Source organism: Castanea sativa, chromosome 1, assembly GCF_040712315.1.
Source record: "Castanea sativa cultivar Marrone di Chiusa Pesio chromosome 1, ASM4071231v1".
NCBI classification, from domain to species: Eukaryota; Viridiplantae; Streptophyta; class Magnoliopsida; order Fagales; family Fagaceae; genus Castanea; species Castanea sativa.
The window spans coordinates 19,566,805-19,582,527 of record NC_134013.1 but is presented as its reverse complement, the minus strand read 5'-3'; the positions used below and the strand labels follow the sequence as shown (position 1 = coordinate 19,582,527).

The 15,723-nt window shown below is 35.8% G+C and overlaps 1 protein-coding gene across 1 annotated transcript; it reads left to right on the top strand.

The window, feature by feature from the left end:
• The first annotated feature begins 13,272 nt into the window (after nucleotides 1–13,272).
• LOC142622066 (uncharacterized) lies at nucleotides 13,273–14,802 on the top strand. The gene is made up of 4 exons (XM_075795486.1): nucleotides 13,273–13,725; nucleotides 13,823–13,949; nucleotides 14,006–14,293; nucleotides 14,510–14,802. Exons 1-4 carry the CDS (start codon nucleotides 13,273–13,275, stop codon nucleotides 14,800–14,802), a joined length of 1,161 nt encoding a protein of 386 aa, XP_075651601.1.
• Nucleotides 14,803–15,723: the final 921 nt, after the last annotated feature.

Genomic DNA, 15,723 nt, shown 5'->3' with positions numbered 1-15,723 from the left:
AGTTTGGATAAGGGTTTTTATATATATATATATATATATATATATATATATATATAAAATGAGTTTGGATAAGGATTATATATATGGGTCTGGCTAATGTGTGCTCTTAGGGCACACATTAAGCCATTTATTTTTGGAAATATTTTATGAGAAATTGAAAAAGTTGTAAAACTTTTTCTCTATAAAAGAAAAAAGTTGTAAAACTTTTTCAATTTCCAATAAAACTTTTTCCAAAAATTATATACTAAGGGCACATGTTAGTAAAATCCTATATATATATATATATATATGTTTTGTTAGGGGGTGTCGATGTACACCTACTAAGGAGGAATCTAGTAGGTCTCATTGTATTGAAAAATAGCAAAAACTAATATACGAAAGGTTATGTTAATAAGGTTCTTGTGTGGGCAATTTTTGTACTCCAGGGAAACTTATTGCGTACTCCCTAAAAACTTGTTTTTGTCCCACATCGCAAAGAGACCTCTCCACTTTCTCACTTATTAACTGATGGTACACTCCTCACTTCAGCTCAGGCTTATAAGTGAGAAAGTGGGGAGGTCTCTTTGCGACGTGGGACAAAAACAAGTTTCTAGGGAGTACGCCATAAGTTTCCCTGGAGTACAAAAATTGCCCACACAGTTCTCTTGAGGCATTTGTTAATGGACAATTTTAAGAAAGTTTTTATTCAATTTTCATGGGAGATATAAAAAACTATAAAAAAAAAGTTAGTTATTTCTTTATTTTTCCATAAAGACTTTCTAAAAATAGTTCCTAAACCAATGTTTTTATGGTATCTGTCAACTTTTTCCATATATTAAAACCATTTTAATTGAAAGATATTTGACTCCCTAAAAAATACCAATTGATTGTAATAAAAAACTCAACCTTAATTAGTGTGTATTAGTAATAGTTAACTGACCATTTGTATAACTATACTTTTGTGAATTTCAATAAAAAAAAGAGTAAACTTTCAACAGCAGCAACAACAACAACAATACTAATAATAATAATAATAGGAACGCATCAATTTATATATTTATAAGAGGGAAGTAGAGCTTGAAGAAGCTATTCTATCATACAATATATCATCAAAAGAAATTATTAGTTTACATTCTATTGTTCATATAAGATCTACATTGTGAACGAAACGAATGCCGTACACATTTACTTAACAGTATACACCATTCATGCAAATGTATACATTTGCAACAACAACAGTAAATGTAAACCAGCAATTATCAAAATTTCAAATTTGCTAGTAGTTTTTCATGGTTCCTGACAGGCACTCCTGCTCTTATTGCGCCTCTAGCCCACTACAATCACTTTATCACCATTACTATCACATCATGTTTTTTGCTTTTCCAAATTGTTTTCCAATTAGTGGCAATTACAATGTCCCTATCAACTCAATGTATACACGTTTTCTTCTGCATCCATCCACTACGAATGTGTAGTGTAGTTATATAAATTCCCAAATTCGAGGGTTGACTTCATTCCTCTAAGCATTTTTTCTGCAAAATTCTATAATATTTAAAGGTCAGCATTTTTCACTTAGTTTTGGAAAATTATGGATCATAACTTTTAGATTGCATATTAATTTTTTTATTATTGTTTTAGGCACTGACATATTTCAATAGAAAGGCAGACCATGATATGATTCTATAGCATAAATTTTTACTTGTTAATTTAGTGAGAACACTCTGTGTTTTCTTTTCATAAAATTGGTTGAAAGTTCTAACTTCCGTGATTATTGCTGCAATCCCCACACAACATCTATTTGCCCCCCACTTAGGTAGTTTCACAGAGCTAGTGGATTTTGCTTTATTTTATGTTGGTGGTTGTTGAAACTCAAATTCCAAGTCTTGTTGGATGAACACTGCATTTTTGTTCCTATTCTTTATATTTTTTTTGATGGGTCTCTTCCAATACTTTATATTTAGTCAAATGTTGCTGCAAAGTGCAATTTCATGTCATGTATCTTTATAAAATTTGATGATGTGGTTCTTGAAGCAAAAGTGACTTTCTTTTGTCATTAACCCAAATGGCATAGGTGCTGAATTAGTTGGAAATCCTGTACCCTTTTCCGCTTTGGAAGTTGGAGATATGGTTCATGCATCAGAGAGTCCTGCCCACCAAGCCAAGCAATATGCACATTTCTTCTCATGATGCAAATCTTATTAAAATATGGTTTTATTTTCATCAGTTGTCAGTGTCAGAAATCACCATGGTTGATGTAATTAACTTGTGGAATTGCATATATTTTTAAACACATAATTAATCCATAATGATGTTCTAAGTTTCCAATAAAATAATGGGAAAAGTTCATAAATGCGTGAGATCATTGGTTTATGAATATTTTATGTGGAATGAAAAAAATCAACAATTTTTTTAATAGCTTTTTATATTTTTTTATGAGAGTAGTATTAAACCCTTTTAAAATGACTGGAGGCCACCCGTTAGTAGGATTCTAAAATAATACAAAAAAAGAGCAATAATCAATAATAACTTAGAAAAATAAAAGTTACTATATTTAACATGAGGGTTGAAATTTAAAACCCTATAAAATATTGAAAATAAGAAACCGACACCAACCTATCATTTTAGAATTTACCATTAACTTTATTTTTCTACCTTCCCGTGATTGAGAATGAAATTTCATTCAAATGACTAGTGGGGAGGAATTGAGCTCATTAATTAAAGAAATAAGAAATAAGAAATAAGCAAGATCCATCAAATGATGCAACCCTATATATTAAAGTACTCAAGCAAGAACCATCACATGATGCAACCCTGTTAAAGTAATAAGCAAGATCCATCAAATGATGCAATCCTATCCCAGAAAGTACTTTCGATGGTGTGCAAAGGTGATATTTAATTAGAAGTTAGAACATCAAGATCAAGATAACGGTGTATACATGGTATTCATCACAACTCGCAAGGATTAACCGGCTCTAACGTCCCAACATACCTGTGTTTCAATTCTCATGAATTTGAGGACTCAATTTCAAAAAGATTTGCAATAAAAAAAATTAAAGAATTTTGCTTAAGAACTAGGCCTAGGTAGGAGTTTTGGTACAAAAACAAATATACAAAGTGGGAGATAAGTAGATTTCAGTTAGCTTAATTGGTAAACTCTATTATCATTGATATCGAATAAAATATTTGAGATTTAGACATTATTTATACCAAAAACTAATTGATATATATTTTTTCTAGTGATAAAAGTAATTATCATGACGAAGACACCATTAGTTGAAATTCTATTCTATCTATCAAAAGAAGTTAAAGGAGACAAATTATTTAAACCATTTATTGTCATAAAGACCAATTGTTGCTTTGCCAATTTAGCTCTAATGGGAGTAACTACCAGAGTAACAATTTTCAACCAAAAACGTAAAAGAAAATCCTCACATTATATGTCTATGATTTATGATTAATTCACTAATTAGACTGAAGTTTCTGCAGAAGATTTACGGGAACAATGTAAATGGTGTAACAAATTTGTTTTGAAAAAATTAAGCAAAATTAATGTTATTGAATTAAGCAAAATTATCGTTTCAATTTTTTTTTTTTTTTGTTGCTTTTTTGCTAGAAAAATTCTTCGTGTCTTTGTTTATAGATGTTAATGCTTACTGACCATTTGGGTGGCCTATTGATAGATTAGCAGGTGATTGCATTAAAAATTTGGGGGAGCCAGGGGGGGGGTTGGATCTCATGCTACCTAGGATGGGAAGTAACTGTGGTTTAATTCTAAAGGCATGCTTGGTTCAGTGGAGGGATAATCATCTAGGAAAAGAAATGGGTCTTACCAATAGAACAAGAAGTTCAAATATTTGACTAATTATTTCTAAAATTGTACCCTGAATCAGCATTCCACAATATGCTACAATATGTGAATATTATAATGAAATTATATTCTAGTAAAACTTTCTAAAATATCCTTATTAAGTTAGTGATTCATATCCCGTTATGCATATAAAATAACACATTTTGCATCACCAAGAGAGCCACTTTATTTATTTTATATAATTACTTTAACAATATACCGTATATCCCATTTTTTTTAATTTTTTCTTTATTATTTGTTCCCAATAATCCTTTAAAAAAATAAAAAATTCTTTCTTTGGTACTATATAAACAATGATCATCTATGTTTAGATGATACTATAAATATGTTTTTTAATTTTACATAGTGCTACAGTAATCATCTATATTTAGATGATATGATACTATAAACAATGTGCAAAAATTTGAATAGTAATGCATTATCAGATGCTGATGTGTGTTTTGGTATTTTTCGCTACTATATTATCTAAATGCATTTTGCGTTTGCACTCTTTGTAAGTTTGCTTATCATCCTATTATGTATATATTGAATAGATGTATAGTTAATATAATTGTCCTTTGTTCCAAATTAATATTTCGAAATTAATAAAAAAGAAAAATAATTGACAACACATACTTAAATATTGACATAATAAAACACACATGTAATTTAAAAAAAAAAATATAGATGTTTCCTAAATAAATTTTAAATTAATACAATTTTGTATGAGGAAACCTAGTGCGAAAACCTATAAAGATTTGTTGCACTATTACGACAGAGTATGAAACCAATAATTACAAAGTAAAGTTTAGCGGAACAAATAATTACAAATGTTTAATGTATTATATAAATAAATATTAATAATCTTGTATGGTTGCACTATTTTGAGAGAGAGAAATTTTTTTCGGGAGGGACAAGAACCAACTATGATTTGTTCGAGTCTTTATTTTTTTAATCTATCTTGTAAGTCAAGGAACATCTGTCACAAATTATTGAGTAAGAAATAAGTTAAATAACTCTTCTCCATAATGAAAGCTCAACAAAATAATTGACTAAATATTTGAAAGGAATAACTTTTTTTTTTTTTTGTTGAGAAGATAAGGAATAACTATTTTAATCTTTGAATCTATCCCTACATACTAGATGTATCCTAAGAATTCGAGACTCACAAATAGTGAAAACCAAGAACCGTGTTTTTCCCTTTGTATGGAGCCACGTTTAGGAAAGAAAAATAAGAAATTGAAACTGATAATTTGCCTATCTTTTTTTTAAAAAAAATTTATTTTAAGAAATCAATTGTTAATGTATCACACATATAGTCAAAACTGACACATGAAACCCATCAAAATTGCCATTCCAGCTTGCCACAGTTTGCATGGAAAATAAGCTAATTAAAACTCAAGTGAGTATATGCAATCTTTTAATCAGTTTTTTTTTTCGTATAACAAATAAATAGTGCATGTGTAGGGTGGGTGATTATACGTACTCGAGAGAATAGTAAGGTGTTCAAAAAGTTTAGAATATTACAAATAGGGAGTTATAATGAAACAGTATAATAATTTAACAATAATTGTGAATTAAAAACTAAAAAGGAGTCAATTTCTAAGATAGGTAACATGATCTGAGAAATTCCTGAGCCAGACTAGTTGTAATCCTTCTTAAACTATCCATATATAATTCTGTCATATAATTGGAGTTAAAGCCTAAAAATTCATTGAAAAACCTATGATATTTCAAATTCTGTTTTCCCTATTGGCTTAACACAAATGACAAATTCCATTTGCAATTATGATCTCAAATGAAAGTTGAAACCCACCTAGCTGTTCCAGCAGCACGTCTGAGACTGAGAGTCACCATCTATGTATAATTTAACTTGACCACAATATAAAAGTCATCCATTTTCTTGATGATGATTCCTAGACACTTGTCACATGGGGTTGCAACGCCCCACTTGTCAAGATTCCTTGACAAAGGATCCCATTGATATGGATTGGAGATGGGAGAGAAGCAAAGCACTCAAAAATATCTTTTCTTCAAGAGGAGAGAATAGTATCTCTTGTAATAACCTACCAAGTCATTTCTATAATTCTAATTTTTCTAAAAAAAAAAACCTTTATAATAAACCAATTAATAAATAATAATGAGAGGTTGGTCGGATTAATTTTGACAAATCAGCATAAAATTAAATGGGGGCGGTTTGGGTCTAGTGTCCAGTGGCACTGAACCTGTTGAGATGGTGACACGTGTCATCATCCAACCGGGCCCAGTGCACTGAACCTAATTCGGACCCAAATTAAATCACACGACATTCACTTATCGGTTTGTTTCATAGCCTATTAGAAGAGATAAAACTTTTTAGTCTTCAAGGAAGCCTTATGAGACATGAACATTAAAAAAAAAAAAGAAAAAAAGTACTTACAAAAACAATAAAAGTAACAATACCCTTTTAGCCTTTTTGTGGAAATTTTTGACTTGAATCTTATGATAGATATTAAGCCATGGTACTATTTTTTTCTGTTAAAAATCCTTTTCTAAGAAGAAAAACGTTCTTAATATAGTCAAACGAGTCAAGGCCGCAAATGTTATAAACATACTGAGTTATCTCTATTATAAAAAAATTATTAAATGACAACGAGAGGTTGGTTGGGATCACTTTTGACAAATTAGCATAAAACTAAATGACTCGTGGGTGATTTGATGTGTATGTTACAATAAAAAAAATTTAGAAATAGAACTTTGTATAATGCAAATACTTGCAAAAACAATAAAAATAACAATACCCTCTTAGCCTTGGTGAAAATTTATGACTTAGATTTTATGATAGGTATTAAGCCTGAGGGTTCTATTTCTTTTGGTTGAGAATTCTATCTCGAGAAGAAAAACGTATTTAATATAGTCAAACCCTTACTGTCTTGAATATATAAAATAATAATAATAATAATAATAATAATATAGTCAAACACTTAGACTCAAAATCAGAAACCCTAGACAACAATTTTTCAATTTCTTCCTTTTTTTTTTTTTTTTTTTTTTTTTTAAATTGTAAAGTATTGTTACAAAATAAAACCAAAAAAGAAATAACATAGGATGGAAATGATCCACCTAGCTCAAGAATACTTAAGCAAAAATCACGGATGATGGAGATGAGATCTTTTCTTCTTCTTCTTCTGTTGGATAAGAGAGATCTTTTCTTCTTGATTACACAAAAATACACATCTAGCAATTGTGGGGATAAAAGGCCCAAGATATGTTTTTTGGGCCATGGGCTTGATCCGAGGACGCTTTCTTGTCCGAGGACGGATTGATGGTAATAATGATATCAAACTTACAGTCCCAAAAGCAAGTGTGGCGGATGAAGTGAACGTAAATAATCCGAGGAGGAATACCTCATTGGCTAAGTGCAGTGAAGATCAGATGGTACGTCATGTTGACTAGAATGATATTTTGGAAGGTCTTGGAGATGAAGATATGTTTCATAAGGGCACAAAGAGCAAGGGTGGTTGGGAAATATCTCAGAAAAACTGCTACCACCGCATTGAATGCTTTAAACCTAAGTCTCTGACTGCATTTATGAGGAAGTAATACCTGAACAGTGATTTTGAGCCTTACAGCTATTACCTAAAGACTTCAAGAAGAGGCTGATGGGACAAGTATTAAGGGGGCAGTCTAAGTTTACACGTGGAGAGCAAGAATGGAAGGGAGGAGGAGCTATAAGAAGGAGGAAGGTCCTATAGAAGGGGGCGATCGAGAGATAGAAAGAAAAACACTGCAGACTGGATATTTGTTATTAATCTTTAAATGAGGAGAAATATAAGCACTTGGTCCTCGGCTTGGGTTCGAGGATAAGTTTCATCTTATAAACTCGTTCATCCTTGTTGTTTTGTAATCTTGGGCCATTGTTGTTACCGTTTAAACTCATTAGAAATAAGATTTCTGACCCACACTCTATAAATATATTGTATTAGGCTCTTTGGGCCTATACCCTCCTTCTTGTTGGGCCTAGGCACGAATTGTGACCTTAAAATTGGCGCCGTCTGTGGGAATCTTGGGTTTTTAGTGAGTCTGAAGCTTGGTTATGGCAAATTCAGGTCCACACCAGGTAGAGTTAAAGGGGTCCTAGTGTCAAGATGACTTCCACAATCTTGAACAAGGTGGAGACCGGGAGGGAAGTGTACATACCACCCATACGAGCAGGATCAGCCACGAGGTGGAAGCAAAGTCTCCCATAGGGAGAATGCCAAGGCCATGCAGTTGGAGATTGACCGTTTGAAGAGAAAGTTATGTCACGAACGATGGAGGCGGATTCAGTCCATCTATGATTGTTCTTCTGGTGAGGATAAGAATGAGGAGGACAACTATAGGCCAAGGTCGAGAACTCCCCCTAGTGAGTCTTACTCGTATGAAGATAGTAGCCCACATACCTGCAGGAATAGAAATTCGTAGGGGCTTGGGAACTGATGCTATGAGTAGGGCACTGAATCAAATTTCTAAGTCACTTTTCACACGTAAGATTGAAGGGGAAAACTTCCTTGGCGTTTCACTCAGCCAACGTTCACCGTGTATAATGGTCGAACTGACCCTGTGGAACACGTAAGTCATTTCAACTAGAGGATGACTGTGCACTCCAAGAATGAGGCGTTGATGTGCAAGGTTTTCCCATCCAGCTTGGGGTTTGTCACGATGAGGTGGTTTGATGACCTAAGATCAGGATCTATTGATTCCTTTAAGGAACTCACCCGGGCATTTGGATCTCGCTTCATTACATGCAATAGAGTCCCTCGGCCTTTGGATTTTTTGTTGTCTATGGCTATGTGAGTGAGTGAAACCTTAAAAACGTACACAGATAGATATTGGGATATGTTCAATGAGATTGACGGGGATTTTGATGATGTAGCCACTAGAACTTTCAAGGTCAGCTTACCAGCCGAGCATGGTTTGAGGAAGTCTTTAACTGGGAAACCAATTAGTAGTGTGCGTCAGCTCATGGACCGTATTGATAAGTATAAGGGAGTTGAGGAGGATCAACAGTTAGGTAAAGGGAAGGCGAAGGTGGTCTCTTAGGATAGGAGGGACTTCAGGTTGGACAAAAACAACTATAATCGTCCTCAGCGAAATTTCACCAGGCAAACTGCGGCTGGTATTGTGCCACAAGCCATCAACACGGTGTTCCGAGAGCCAGTTCATCAAATTCTGGAGAAGATTAAGAATGAGCCCTACTTCAAATGGCCTACAAGATGAGTAGAGACTCCACAAGATGTAACTAGAACCTTTATTGTTAGTATCACCAGGAGTGAGGACATACCGCTGAGAATTGTAGAAATTTGTGGTATCATTTGGAGCAACTGTTTAAAGATGAAAGGTTGCAACAGTTCCTATATAGGCCCAATGGGCAAGTCAGTTATACAAGCTCAAGTACTTAAGGGAACACCTCTTCAAGGCTTCCTTTGGGCACCATTAATGTCATCTTTGCAACTCCTGGAAGGACGGGTTTATGTCATTCCCAGGTAATGACTGTGGTTCGGCCGCTACCCGAGAACTATAATCATGAGCCGAAGAAGGCTAAGGTTGCATTACAACTGGCTTTGAGTTTCTCGGAGAAGGATAAGGTTGGAACTATATGACCACATGATGATGCTTTGGTGGTCACGCTCAGGATAGGGGGGGATGGCGTGAGGCGTGTAATGGTGGATCAAGGTAGTGGGGCATAAATTATGTACCTCAATTTGTATAAAGGCTTAGGATTAGAACCAGAAGATTTGACTAGTTATGATTCACCTCTAGTAGGTTTCGATGGGAAGATGGTTATACCAATGGGGCAAGTCAAGTTGCCAGTACAAACAGGGTCAGAAGTTGTAGAGGTTAACTTTATAGTGGTGGATGCCTATTCTCCATACATAGCCGTTGTGGCAAGACCTTGGTTTCATGCCATGGGGGTTGTCCCTTCTACTTTGCATTTGAAGGTGAAATATCCATCTGGGGATCGGGTTGAAGAGTTGATCGGAAGCCAGTCTACGACGAGGCAGTGTATGGTGGCTGCAGTTAGACATCAGGCTGATGGCGGGTCCTTGGCATCAAATGAGCATGATTTGTAGCAATTAAAGGAGCCGAGGTTATCAGGGGGTCTATCGGTGGAAGCTGAATGTGAAGCCTTAGAGCGAGTTTCTATAGGTGATGATAAAGAGAAGTATTTTCAGGTAGGCGCTCAACTGCCTCCTCAGGAGAAAGAGGAATTGGTGAAGTTCCATAAGGGAAACCTTGATATTTTTGCTTGGAATGCTTACGAGGCTCCTGGGGTAGATCAGAGCTTCATTTGCCATCATTTGAATGTCAACCCCACTGTTGTACCGAGAAAGCAACCACCTCGACGATCATTTTAAGGAACATTTTGAAGCTGTCAAAGAAGAAGTAATTAAGCTCAAACAAGCAGGAGCTATCAAAGAGGTGTTTTATCTTGATTGGTTGGTCAATATGGTGGTGGTTAAGAAGAATAATGGCAAATGGCGGGTATGCGTAGACTTTACTAATTTGAATAAAGCGTGTCCCAAAGATCCTTTCTCCATGCCTCGCAATTAGGGGTGTGCGTGGTTCGGTCGGCTTGGTTTTTTCTCAAATTTGTTACTGAACCGATAGGGATCGTTTTCTCATAATTAAAACCGATGCATACCCATAGTGGTGCGGTTTGGTCGGCTCGGTTTAATCGGTTTGATTAGTTTGAAACATTAAAAATTCTATTTGTTTTTTTTTTTTTTTATAAAAAAAATCTGTTCAACCTATTCAGTATTCACACAAAATCTGTTCAATCTCATAAAAAAACAGCAACAAAATCTGTTCAAATTTCATAGAAACTTCATAAAAAATCCTATTCAACTTGTTTACACAAACTCTATTCAACTTGTTCAAAAAACAACAACAAAATCTGTTCAATCTGTTAAAAAAAAAGCAACAAAATCTGTTCAAATTTTACTGAAACTTCATAGAAAAATATCTGTTCAACCTATTCACACAAAATCTGTTCAATCTGCTTAAAAAACAACTTTTGTGATCCGCTGGGTTAACATTTCCCTCCAATTCCATCACAGAAATTATACAACCTTTCTTCGTATATACACAGAATTCAATACTTCCATATATCATGATCCAGAGGCTGTACAGAAATTTAGTCGTCTACACATACATCAATATCAGTCAAAGTGTCAACCAAGAAAAGAAGAACGACAAAAAATAGAGAAGATTTCTTAGCAAAGTTCAGTATAAGTGTCATCCAGCAGATGTGGAAGGAATTTGTGTCCCAAGTGCATATTCTGAACAATGCACATGTCCCAACTATAATGTATCAACCATCAACCCGCATTAAAGTTCAGCTAAAATTTGACAAATTTTGAATATAAAAGAAACATATTTATTTCTTTACACACACACACACACACACACACAAAATGACTTAAGTATACGTGTTAGTATCATGAGAAATCAAGACTCAATATTGTTGATGATAAAGAGATCGATGTTGACCAGGGCATAACAAGTATTTATACATATATTAACCCTCAGTTCTATCATACATGTCATAACTATTAACTCATACATTATGCAAATCAGAAAAGCACATCTGAACACAAACCAAACAGCACAAACTGTTTTCCAAGGTTGCAAGAAGTCATCACAAACAAACGCAGTAGTAATCTAGAATATGATTATAATGTATAATACCTTCATTAGTACTAGTAAACTAATCTAGAATATGATTATAATCTTCTGAAACCGACTCGCCAATTCCGAGCGGCGAGAGGCTAGAGGCGAGAGCGAGAGAGAGAGAGAGAGAGTTAAGGGTTATGAGAGACAATAGAGTAAATTTATACTTAGGGTAATCTGAAAACCTAGCATAAAACGATGTTGTTTGTTTTTGTTTTTTCTTAATAATAATACCAATATGACGCGTTTTAGTAAAAAAAAAATCAAAAAGATACTTACTGGGTAAACGAGAACGACGCCGTAAGCAGCAGAAGGAAGAACAGAAGCAATTCAAGCAAAGCATATCTATTCATCGGTTCGGTTCGGCTCTCAACGGTGCTAGATTTCCTTCTCAGATCTCTTCACTGCACCGGCATTGGAACTCCGTTCGCATTCCGATCGCTGGCATCGGCTCCTTCGGTCGGTGGCACTGGCGGTACGGGAATGTCGGTGCCGGTCGGTCTTGTCGGCTCCGATGAAGATTTGCACACCTCTACCTCGAATTGATCAGTTGGTGGATGCTACGACTGGGCATCCTTAGATGAGTTTCCTAGATACTTTTCAAGGTTATCATTAAATACCTTTGGCCTTGGATGACCAAGAGAAAACAACATTCATCACTTCTACAAGAAACTATCATTATAAGGTAATGCCTTTCGGTTTGAAGAATACAGGGGATACTTACCAAAAGATGATGACTAGGATGTTCAAATCACAGTTGAGGAACAACATTGAAGTTTATGTGGATGATATGGTGGTAAAGAGTAAGATAGTTTCTGAGCATGTTGAGAATCTTGAAAATGTCTTCGAGACACTAAGGAAGTATAAGTTGCGTCTAAATGCTTCCAAATGCTCTTTTGGTGTAGGATCTGGTAAATTTTTGGGCTTCATGGTTACACATCATGGAATCAAAGTTAATCCTGATCAAGTTAAGGCAATTAACATTTTGCAGCCACCTCGTAATCCTAAGGAAGTTTAGAGATTGACAGGAATGATGGCTGCTTTAAATCGGTTTATTTCTTGATCTGCGGACAAATGTAGGCCTTTCTTCCAGTTGCTGAATAAATGGAAGGGATTCGAATGGACTGAGAAGTGTGCTTTGGCTTTTCAACAGCTCAAAGAATATCTTTCTCCACCACCTATTATGTCTATGCCTGAGGTAGATGAGGTATTGTTTGCTTATATCGCCGTAGTTTCCCATGCTGTCAGCTTTGTACTAATAAAGGTTGACAACGGTGTTCAGAGGCCGGTCTATTATGTAAGTAAGTCGTTTCACGAAGCTGAGATCCGCTACTTACCGTTGAAAAAGCTATTTTGGCAGTGGTGCATGTCACGCGAAAGCTTCCCCATTACTTCCAGCCTCACACAGCTGTGGTCTTAACCCAACTCCCTCTCAGGTCTCTACTTCGGAGCGCTGATTATATGGGAAGGATTGCTAAGTGGGAACAATTCTGGGGGCTTTTGATATAAAGTACATGCCATGCACCTCTATGAAAGGTCAAGTCCTTGCTGACTTGGTGGCCGAGTTCGCTGAGCTCTCATTAGAAGAATACACGAAGAGATCAGATATGGATGAAAAATTAGTTGGCATGATCTCCCTGAAGGAACCTTTATCATGGAAGGTGTATGTGGATGGTGCAGCAAATCAAAGAGGATCTTGAGTGGGGTTGGTTATAATATCTGTAGATTAGATCATCATTGAAAAGTCCTTGAGAATGGGTTTTTCGGCCACGAATAATGAAGCCGAGTATGAAGCTCTGCTAATAGGGATGACTATGGTTCAGAAAATGGGAGGAAAGAACGTGGAGATGTTCTCAGACTCAAGGTTGGTTGTAGGCCAGGTGGAAGGGGAGCTAGAAGCCAGAGACTTGAGAATGCAGGAATATTTGAGTCAAGTTAGACGTTTGCAATCAAATTTTGAATCTTTCACTTTAGTGAAAATCTCTAGAAACAGGAATACTCATGCCAACTCCCTAGCCACCTTGGCAACGTCCTCGGCACAGAGTTTACCTTGGGTTATTTTAGTGGAAGATTTGCATACGCCTACTAAGATAAATGTAGACGTAGTCCGTGTTCATCAGATTAAAGTGGGACCTAGTTGGATGGACCACATTGTGCTGTATCTTAAAGAGAATATCTTACCTGAGGAAAAGTCTGAAGCTGACAAAGTACGTAGGAAGGCTCCTCGTTTTTGGCTGTCTGAGGATCAAAAGTTGTACAAGCGCTCTTTTTCTGGACCATATCTGCTGTGTATGCACCCTGAAGCAACATAGTTGCTTTTGGAAGAATTGCATGAGGGGATTTGTGGAAGTCATACAGGAGGAAAATCTTTATCTCATAGAGCCCTTACTCAAGGATATTGGTGGCCTAATATGCAGAAGGAAGCGCTGGAGTATGTAAAAAAGTGTAATCAGTGTTAGAGGTTTGCTCCCAATATTCATCGACCAGGAGGAGTTCTCAATCCTCTATCCAGTCCTTGGCCTTTCGCTCAATGGGGCTTGGATATTGCAAGACCCTTCCTCAAGGCAGTAGGTAATAAGAGATTTCTGTTGGTCGGCACGGATTACTTTACTAAATGGGTTGAAGCCGAGCCATTATCGAATATCAGAGATCTGGACGCAAGAAGATTTGTTTGGAAAAATATTGTCACCCAGTTCAGAATTCCTCATACCCTTATCTCGGATAATGGTGTTCACTTTGATAGTAAGACCTTTAGAAGATATTGTTGCGATCTGGGTATTACGAATAGATAATCCATTCCGGCTTATCCGCAAGGGAATGGACAGGTCGAGACTGTTAATAAGGTAATTGTTAATGGGCTTAAGAAGAGGTTGGATGATGCTAAGGGGAGATGGGTGGAAGAGCTGCCACATGTCCTTTGGACCTACAAAACTACACCCCGTAGATCCACAAGAGAAACTCCTTTTTTGATGACTTATGGGGTTGAAGCAGTAATTCCTCTGGAGACGGGTTTCCCAACGCTAAGGTTGAGCTCTTTTAGTTCGAGTAATAATAATGGATTGTTAGAGAAGAGTCTGGATTTGGTTGAAGAACTGAGGGAAACTGCTATGGTTCAGCTAACATATTATCAGCACAAGCTTAAACAGGGTTATGACTCGAACGTGAAGTTAAGACCACTGACACCAGGAGATTTGGTGTTAAGGAAGGTCTTGGATACAACAAAAAATCCAGCTTGGGAAAACTATGGCCAAACTGGGAAGAGTCATATTGCATCACCTCAGTAGCTGGAATAAGAGCTTATTATCTTGAAGATCTGGATGAAAAGGTTGTACCACGTTCTTGAAATGTAAATAACCTGCGAAGATATTATTATTATTGAAATAATTTTTAGTTCTAAAAGCCTATTACTTTATGCATTACATTTATTATTTCTCTAACAATCTAACAGAACATTGACGATGCCTGGTTCCTTGGACCACATACCTTGGGAAAATTGAATCTTCCATTATTTCTCTAAGAATCAAACAAAACCTTGGCTACCTCTAAGTGTCAAACAGAACTTTGGCTATGCCTGGATCCTCGAACCACATACCTTGAGAAAATTAATATCTTCTGTTATTTCTCTAAGAATTAAATAGAACCTTGGTTATGCCTGGATCCTCGAACTACATACCTTGAAAAAATTGATATCTTTCCTTATTTCTCTAAGAATCAAACGGAACATTGGCTATGCCTAGCTCCTCGGACCACATACCTTGGGAAAATTGATATCTGCTATTATTTCTCTTAGTGTCAAACAGAACATTGACTATGCCTGGCTCCTCAGACCATATATCTTGGAAAAATTGATATCTTCTATTATCTCCAAGTGTCAAACAGAACCTTGGTTATGCCTGACTCCTCGGACCACATACCTTGGAAAAATTGATATTGTCCAACATTTTTCTAAGTGTTAAACAAACCCTTAGTTATGTTTGATTCCTCAAATCACCTAATTTAGGAAAAGTAACACTTCAAGCTATTTCTCTAAATGTTGAAGTTCATATTGATCATGGTTTGTCCCTCTGATTGCATATATTGGGGACTCTCATTACAGTGATCTAGATAATTGAAAGTTCATGAGCATCACTTAAAGCATTTGTAAGCATGACATGTATACATTTGTGATTTAGATAATATTGTTGACTTAGTAATTTTTGATTCTG

What these genes read in the sequence shown, in the direction of transcription:
- LOC142622066 (XM_075795486.1), top strand. Translation starts at nt 13,273, where the DNA reads ATGGGTTTTTCGGCCACGAATAATGAAGCCGAGTATGAAGCTCTGCTA. An exon ending in AAAAGTCTGAAGCTGACAAA is followed by an intron (nt 13,726 to 13,822) that starts GTACGTAGGAAG and finishes TGCACCCTGAAG; the next exon opens with CAACATAGTTGCTTTTGGAA. An exon ending in AAGATATTGTTGCGATCTGG is followed by an intron (nt 14,294 to 14,509) that starts GTATTACGAATA and finishes GGGTTGAAGCAG; the next exon opens with TAATTCCTCTGGAGACGGGT.